This window comes from Larus michahellis, chromosome 5 (genome assembly GCF_964199755.1).
Source record: "Larus michahellis chromosome 5, bLarMic1.1, whole genome shotgun sequence".
Lineage (NCBI taxonomy): Eukaryota > Metazoa > Chordata > Aves > Charadriiformes > Laridae > Larus > Larus michahellis.
In genome coordinates, this window is record NC_133900.1 from 52,215,478 (window position 1) to 52,224,317 (window position 8,840).

At 43.7% G+C, this 8,840-nt stretch overlaps 1 protein-coding gene across 6 annotated transcripts in view; it reads left to right on the forward strand.

Annotated features, from left to right (window-relative positions):
* IMMT (inner membrane mitochondrial protein) overlaps positions 1 to 8,586 on the forward strand; it is a 26,373-nt gene extending 17,787 nt beyond the window's left edge. For 2 of the 6 annotated variants that reach the window (XM_074587287.1, XM_074587289.1), the window contains 7 exons: positions 1,263 to 1,398; positions 2,236 to 2,365; positions 3,538 to 3,552; positions 5,167 to 5,390; positions 6,635 to 6,766; positions 7,162 to 7,291; positions 7,632 to 8,586. In XM_074587287.1, coding sequence (XP_074443388.1) covers positions 1,263 to 1,398; positions 2,236 to 2,365; positions 3,538 to 3,552; positions 5,167 to 5,390; positions 6,635 to 6,766; positions 7,162 to 7,291; positions 7,632 to 8,239 — 1,375 coding nt within the window. In that variant the 3' untranslated portion in view covers positions 8,240 to 8,586. Of the gene's footprint in view, positions 1 to 1,262; positions 1,399 to 2,235; positions 2,380 to 3,537; positions 3,553 to 5,166; positions 5,391 to 6,634; positions 6,767 to 7,161; positions 7,292 to 7,631 lie in introns of all 6 variants that reach the window. The other 4 variants (XR_012587021.1, XR_012587020.1, XM_074587288.1 and 1 more) reach the window with 2 other exon arrangements.
* The last annotated feature ends 254 nt before the right edge of the window (positions 8,587 to 8,840 follow it).

Sequence of the window (8,840 nt, forward strand, 5' to 3'; positions counted from 1 at the left end):
CTTTTTAAGAACTTATCTCCTTAATATTTATATATACTGTTGTTATGTTCAAGTAAGATTAAAAAAAAAACCCGAATAATCCTTCTAAAATTACTTTTTGATAACTTTTTCAATGTTAAACCTATTGCAAGGACTCCATGACTCCCCACCCTGTGTATTGAGTCAGTAACACCACTTACTTTCAGTTGCAATGAAAAATTAAACCTTACAGCATCGTTTGGCAGTCCCATCTGTCAGCAGAGTTGCTTTTAAGGTTAGATTTTTTTTTTTTTTGTGGAATACTTGAATCCTGAAATGGAGCCCTGCTCATAACCCAAGGTTCTGTATGAACTGCATTGATACGCCTTGAGTCTGGTGTGCAGACTGTGTAGGGATTATAGCAGCAAAAATAAGGTGACAAACCTCTCCAAGGTGCTCTTGTAATGAGTGTAGAAGTAAGAGGGCAACAGTAAAAAGAGGGGAACATCATCCTTGAAGTTGCGCAGTTGCTAGTTAAGTTACAGACTTCTCTTATCTTTGAAGTTGCTGTGCTGAATAAAAATAATTAGGAGGTGTAACTGAAAGAGCAAAACAAAGCTAACCCAGATACACCAGCTTTTATTCTCTATTGCTCTACTGGATGCCTTTGCTTTTATTTATTTACTTGCTTATTTATTTTAAAGCTTGTTCCTTATTCCAATGAGATCATTAGAAACATCCATTGGTTTGAATGGATTTGGAAAAGGAACACTTTTTCACTTTTCCCTTGATTGCCAATTATGCTAGAGGAAACTGGTTCTTTCTTAATTACCAAAAAAAAAAAAAAATCTGTCTTTTCAGAGCTCTATAAATTTTCTCCCATCCTCATTTATCTCCACCAGTCACCATGTCCAAAACGCTTCTGCAAGAGTAAGCCATCTATATTAAAAATATTTCCTTGACACTCTGTTATGCGATGGAAATCTCTGCCTTCTCATACTAACAGTTTTACTAATACTAACTACTTTCAGTGAACTGTCTTTCATCTGCCCCCTCCAGCTGCGTCTTGAGTCCTAAAGTACTAATTGTACTATAAATAGTTCTCATTTTACATGGAATAGACACACTGACATCTTTAGGCTTCAGACTGTGGAAAGAAAAATCTTCAGTCACAGCATCTTAGCCATAGAGCTGGTAGATGGGAAGCACCAGTAGAGTTATCCAGTAGCTCTTCCTATAAACGCAGACAGCAGAAAGTAAACTCTTCTGTATGTGTTATAATTAGCAGCTTCCTCCCTTTTCAGAGAAGAGTTAGAGAAGATGAAAGGCGTAATCGAGAACGCCAAGAAGTCTCAGATCGCAGGAGCCAAATCTCACATTACTGCTGCAGAAGAAAATCTTCATCATATGATAGTTGACTTGGACAATGTCGTGAAAAAGGTAATGCTTCCACAGGCTGTTTATAATTGCCATTAGAGTAATGACGGCTTGGAAGCCTACGCAGACCTCCCATTCCCAAATCCTCTGTAGCAGGTTAAATATTTTTAAAGTGTAAATTCCGTCCTTCTTTAGCTATACTCAGTCTTTGAGCTGATTATGTATACCGGTAATCAGATGTGACAAGATCTTTGCGAGAACTTGAACTGTGTCCTGAAAGAGTCTCCGGCCAGCTTGGCTGGTGCCTGTCCTTTCTGTGGGCGACTTGTAATTCTTTCCATTTGATGCCAAGAGGAATTTACCACGCGGTTAGGGAGGAGTAGGAGCAATGTGTGCTAATGACTTGGTGGATAAATCACTTTATAGCTCAGAAGACTGGGGAAGAAACATAAAGGTGACATTTATCTCTCTGCAGGATGGCTGATAATAAGGTGCGGTTTGAGTGAGTTTAGCCTAATAGCGGGAACAGCAGAACTTACTGAGAGGGAGGGCAGCAGTCCCAAGATTAGCTTAGTAGGCCTGTATGGTAGCTGTAAGTAGAGAAAAAGAGCTAGAGATCTTTTAAAGATCCTTTTTTGGTCCTGCCTAGGCTGCAGACTGTCTATCTAGTTACAGTGTGCGTGTGAGACGGAATGGATTAGTAGTAGTTCCAGCAAATAATTATTGTATACGAGAGGTTTGATATCACAGGGTGAGTTTTTTTTCTCCCCCAAGAAAGCTTTGATTGGGCTGGAGGGTAACGATATCTGCCACTAACTCAGGGCCTGGCTTTAAATTTTGTATGCCTCCCTTTTCGATACTTGCCTTGAAAAATAAACATCTTCTTTTTGTTTGTTGCAGGTTCAGGCAGCACAGTCTGAGGCCAAGATAGTAGCTCAATATCATGAGCTGGTGGCTACAGCTAGAGAAGAGTTTCAGCGAGAGCTGGACAGTATCACCCCCGACGTACAGCCTGGCTGGAAGGGGCTAAGTAAGTCTCCGATTGTGGAGTTACAGCGTGCTTGTTACAGGCCCGTCACTTTGGTTTGTGGTGTTTCTGTAACTACGGGCACTGAATTGGATGTCCAGCATCCTAATTTCCATATTGTTTGAAATGAAAACTAGTTCACAATTAAGTAATCTAAAGCAGGTGTTACAAAGGGATTACTTCTGGAAACTACCTGTGCTGTATTGGAAGTTTCAAAATATGTAGCTCTTATACAAGAAATATCATATGATTGTTTAAACATCTCTTCCCTCCCCTGGTATTCCAGGAAGAGAGCTAGGTCACTCCAGATTTGGATCAAATCTGTGTTGCTCACTAATCAAGCGTTTATCTGGTTGACTCTCTGTGATTTTAAGTATTACAATACACCACTATCACAGAGTGATAAAGAACTCCCTGAATTTCTCTAGATCCGCCCTGAAATGATAGATGTACTGAAAGATAGAATTCCTTGTTCGTACCCACCTACCCCAGTATATGTTACTTCTAAATTAAATTGACACAGTAACTTACCTTGAACAACCGGGAATGCTGCACAGAAGCAGTGAATAGGCGTCTTATTTTTGTTTATGCCATTACTACTGCAGTTCTTCGCCTGAGATCAGAAATCTCATGAACTGCCTTTCCTTGTGCAGGATAAAGGGAGAATATCTTGGGTTTTGTGATCGCTGACCTTTTGAGGGAGGAAAGGGAATCTCCTGGTACCTTCTGTCCACTCAGTTTCATACTGGTGTTACCTACTGAAGTATACACGGGACTGACGTGTTAGGGGCCGTGGCTCTCACTGCCGCTTGGGAACTTGTTTCTTAACCAGCTGCTTCTGATTTATAAGATCATAGAAATGTCAGACTAAAATTTCCAGTGTCCTGTTGCGTTTTTTTACTTCAAACTTGCATTCCTTGCTTTGGCTAAATTTCAGCATCAGTCTGTGGGTTTCCAAAGGTGATTTTAGCAGTTGGGATGTCTGGGGCTATGTCTTGCCTATAATATAGAGAGACTTTTATACTTGATGTACTGTTCTTCCTGAATTCCTAAAGACTAGGACTCATGTTTCGTCGGTGTAGATAAGCTCTTAGTTTTCTGTTTTAGTCTTGCATGACTGACTTGCTGTCGTGAATGTGCATTAACTTCTCCAACCTTTCCTCTTTCTGTTGCAGAGATAACTGACTTAGGTGAGTTCCTGTAATTTGTTCTGCTCTTGTGAATGTCATCGCTTCTCTTTGTTCTTTTTTATGTTTGTGTGGTACCTCACTTGAAAGTACAGGCAGTATCAACAAAGGGGTGAAATGTTGCATTCCTAAATCGTTTCAGGCTGAGGTGTGCTTTGGGGTCCTTTCCGCTAGTTTTGCATGTCTAGCTTAAACCACAAAGTCTTTGTCTAGCAGCACTTCCCAGGTGGGCGATCGCTGGCTTGTGAAAGCCAGGGTTGAATTTTCGTTGTGAATTTAAGCCGGTCGGTACCTGCTGCTGAGATTCCAGTGAGAAACAGAAACTTTGACCGTTCCAGTTAACCTGTGCGATGGTGTTTGTCCTCAAGTAGGGTCACCTCGCAGCGCTCCTGACTTGAGAGGTGCTGGATACACCAGCTCCTGCTGATACCGCTGAGACCTCTAGGTACTTGGTATGCTTGAAGAGCCACATAAGGCCGCTCCGAGCTGGGTCACCAAAACCAGATCCGTTTAATTTGAAGTTGGCTTGATTCTCCAAATTTAATCTTCATGATTGATTTTAGAAGTGCTGATTAACTCTGTGATTCTGAGGTTGATTATTATTTATTTATTCCCTTTTGATCGAAGAAACATAATTTAAAATTTTTAAAATTCAAAAGTGCATTAAAACCCCATTCCGTTTGTAACAGCGTTAAGTTCAACAGCTGAGCTTAGTGCTGCTGGTCAGCTTCCCTGCTGGACACGAACGCCGTTGCACCGAGCCCTCCTGCACCGGTCCTTTTTCCAGCACTCCCCAGCAGAACGGCTGAAGGACTGTGGAATTTCACTCGCTTTAGACCCTGCGGGAACGCTTTCCCGAGTAGTCCCTGGTTCTCCATACAGGCAATTTAGCGGGCAGCCAGTGCAAAATGAGCTGCGGCATTTTACAGAGCCAGTGCCACTCTCAGGTCACCAAATGCCGCAGGCGTAGCTTGTGTCCTCCTCCTCTCCCAGCAGAAAAATAGCAAACTACTTAGCTGACACAGCTGTAGTTGTGACCCCTGCTGCTCTTGGAGTTAGACAGACCCTGAAAGGTACAAATTGGGGTAAGAAGTCTGATTGGGAGCAGTTCGTCTGGAGGACTGCTGAAGAGAGAACGTAATTCTGGCTGCCTCTCACAATGACTTCAGTGTCTTCAGGATCAAATTTCTGTAAGCTTGGACCCAGCTGGAGGTATCGGTCTGCACCAGGCTCTTACATATCCTGCTGCTCTCTGTGCTGTCACAGGGGAAAATACCTGGTGCTGTGAAGACCAAGAAATGGCCAGAGTTGTTGACAGTCTCCTCTAATTGAGTGTGACATGGATATGGGAGTGTAAATAACAGCTGTGAATCACTTCAGGGAAACTAAGATAATTTGTTTTCTATCGATAGAAAGTACTTTCTTGTAGGTGTGGCTCAGAAAGTGGCATTAGGTGGCCATTAGCACAGGTCAAGGGCTTGAAGAGCTCAGAAACTTTCCATAAAACGCGCTCACTGGTCAACCACGTGGAGCCTTAGCGTGCTCGAGTGGGAGGTGGGCAGGCACCACGGCGGCAGTTTCCTTGCAGACCTTCCTAATGCCCTGTGTTTTCTTTAGCTGGCCAGTTATCGACAGATGACTTAAATTCCCTCATCGCACATGCCCATCGTCGCATCGACCAGTTGAACAAGGAGCTGGCGGAGCAGCGAGTGAGGGAACAGCAGCACATCGAGTCGGCCCTGGAGAAGCAGAAACTTGAGGATAAAAAAGCATTTGAGGCAGCCGTGGCCAAAGCGCTGGAGCATCACAAAAATGAGATTGAAATAGAACAGGAGAAGAAGGTAAAGTGGTTTAACGCGCCTGGTTGAATCTCTGGCTCCAAAAGGGTGTAGAAGAGCAGCTGGGATGTTCTGAGTGATGGGAGACATCAGACAGGGTGACCTGCAGCCTAAGCATGGAAAGGGGATGTTGAGCAAGGAAACTCCTGCAAAGTTAGAATGGTGAAATCATACAGCGAAACAGGGAACGACTTTTTCATGTTACCTGTCTGCTGTTGGAGATAGGATTACTGGATCAAAATAAATGTTTGATCTGACCCAGCACGTGCCATCTTGAGGTTATGTAGTCCCCCTGTCCTGCCTTTAGCAGATATCTCCATGTTCTTCCACTCTTTACCAGCGGTTTGGGATTTGATTTCTTTCAAAAGCACCACGAGAACTCAGAATTTTAATGCTGCTTTGGACATGAACCAAGTGCAACTTAGAAATGTAGGGATTTGGGCATTGGCGGTTTTATCTTTTGAGACACCATATTGCAGGCAGAAACTTGTGCCAAATACTCTTGCTGTTTTCACATACATGCCTCTGAAAACGAGATTTAACACTGGCCATTAGTCGAAAAATTTGCATTGACGTGACGGAAACAGGATTTCACCTCTAGCCTGTTAGTTCAAAGCACTGCAGTAACAGGTATTAATTTAGAGCTCTTTCTAGAAGTTGCTTGAACTGTTCATCTTTGCACTTAACGGAAAGATGGAAATGACGCAATCCTTTTTAAAAAAAAAAAAAAAAAGCCCAGAAAACAAACGTATTTGGCTGCTTCTAAGTAAACCTGCACCACGCTCCCTTGTGCTAACCCGCGCTCTCTAAAGTGGCTGTTTTACACAAGATCAGGTAAAAGGGGTATTACCATTTTATTAAGCTGTGTCCAACTCGGACAGTATTACAGCAGGTAGGGAAAAGGTAAAGTACTTCTTGTTTGGAAGCTGATTTATAAACACCGGAGTGTTTAGTTTGTTACGTTACTGCATCTTTCATATGGTATTTTGATAACTGCACTAAGTGACAAGTGAGTATAACCACCAGTTACTGGCACTGTGGACTGTGAAGCTATTCTTCCAAGGCTTTAGGAAAAGGCTCAGCTGTAAAAATGGACCTCGACAGTTTTTAAAAATGAAACACGGGCTCTTATCAATGCCACTTCTATACAACGTACCCTGGGTAATCACTGGTGGATGATACAGTCATAGCCTGTGACGAGCAGTTGCGAAATAGCAGCGTGGTAACAACTGCTGGTGGGTGTACAGGTTGAAGAAGTCCGAGAGGTGATGGAGAGCGAAATGAGGACCCAGCTCCGGCGACAGGCTGCTGCCCACACAGACCATCTGAGAGATGTTCTTAAGATCCAGGAGCAGGAGCTAAAGGTGGAATTCGAGCAGGTAAGGGAGCGGAGTCCCCAAGGGCATTAGGGGGATATTTGAACCCTTGCAAAGCAAGAGCTTCACAGGATGAGAGTCGCAAACCATCTTCCAGAAGACCAAAACGCGGGCTGGGGAGGGAAGTGATGAAATGATGGAGCTGATGAAATAAAGTGTCTGAACGCATAGGTTTTATTCAGACTTGTCTTAAAAGCTTTTGCTATAGGTGAGAAATTTTTGACAGTTGCAAGTGCAGTAACTGTTAAATTCACCCTAATAAGGCTTCCTACTAGTATGTTATCCTCTATGTTTTGTCCCTAGCAAGCACAACAGATTTATAGAAACATACCTTAAAAGTAAGTTAAATATAATTTATCAGACCAGAAACGGCTGTTCTGTATCTCGCTCTGTTTCAGAATTTATCCGAGAAACTCAGTGAACAAGAAATGCAATTCAGACGCCTTACTCAGGAGCAGCTCGACAACTTCACCTTGGACATAAACACTGCCTACGCCCGGCTGAAAGGAATTGAGCAAGCAGTTGAGAGTGAGCACGGAAACTGCATCTTTCTAAGGACTAAAGCTGTGATCCCTTAAGGCCCCTTACCCAAACCTGGGTGCTTAAGCACAGGCTTTGGCACGTAGCTCGTGGGCCTGGGCGTCCCCACACTGCTGAGCACCCAGCAGATCCCAGCTGCACAAGTCCAAAGCTGTCGTCTTGTTCTGGTCCTGACTTGCGGATCAGACTCGCTTTGAGTCCAAGTGCCGAGGGGGCGGCTGCTTTTGAAAGCAGAGCGTTCAGAAGGATGGGTTTTGCTGCTTGTGTTCAAAACTCTTCCCGTATGTGTGCCCCCTGCTGAGAGTCCCTTTCTTGGCTTATTTTGCAGGTCACGCAGTAGCAGAAGAGGAAGCCAGAAAGGCCCATCAGCTCTGGCTTTCTGTTGAAGCGCTCAAATACTGCATGAAGACAGCCTCCGGGGACAGTCCCACAGAACCGCTGGAGAGCGCAGTGAAGGCCATCAAAGCCAGTTGTTCTGACAACGCATTTACGGAAACCTTAACAGCAGCTCTCCCTCAGGAGTCCCTGACGCGGGGAGTCTACAGCGAGGAGGCCCTCAGAGCACGTTTCTACACAGTCCAAAAACTGGCCAAAAGAGTGGCTATGATCGATGAAACGAGAAACAGCTTGTACCAATACTTCCTGTCTTACCTGCAGTCGCTGCTCATGTTTCACCCTCAGCAGCTGAAGCCACCTGCCGAGCTCAGCCCCGACGACCTCGACACGTTTAAATTACTGTCTTACGCTTCATATTGCATTGAACACGGAGATCTGGAGCTGGCAGCTAAATTTGTCAACCAGTTAAGAGGAGAGTCTAGGAGAGTGGCACACGACTGGCTGACCGAAGCTCGAATGACCCTAGAAACGAAACAAATTGTGGATATCTTGACAGCGTATGCCAGTGCTGTGGGGTTAGGAACAACTCAAGTGCAGTGAGGTAGGATTGTAGTTTCGGAGGCTGTTCAGAAATCGTTTGTGCCGGAAAGAAATCCCATGATCTCCTAAGGGTTGCAAACCAAGCTGTTGACAGGGGCTGGAAACGTTAAATCAAAGCACGGGTACGGTCTTGTTTCCTTGCACTGTATTTAACTTCACCACCTGTTGTATTTGTATTGGTTTTGAGTTATCATGACAACCAACTCCAGGAAGCTTCTCTACAATTTCTGTAACAACTTTATTTCCCCATTTTACCAAGCGGGCTTGTGATCCAACCAAAATAATGTTTGTAACCTACCATTAATGATTTGCCACTCTGTCAGCTGAATAAAACAAGACTTCAACTACTTTTTCCTGCTGTTTGGTCTCCTATTTAAAAATCAAATACAGCTGGGGCAGTACAGGAGCAGCTTTTCTCCATGACCTGAAGAAATTAAAACCTATCTCTGTTTTACTCCTTTGAAGGAGCAAGAATTAATTAATGTGATCAATGTGTCTATTCATTAATTTGTACAGTTGTAAAAAAAACAAACCTATAAAATCCATAGATGATACAGGTTTGCGTAGACATAACTTAGGCTGGTCTCAGAGTACATGTTCT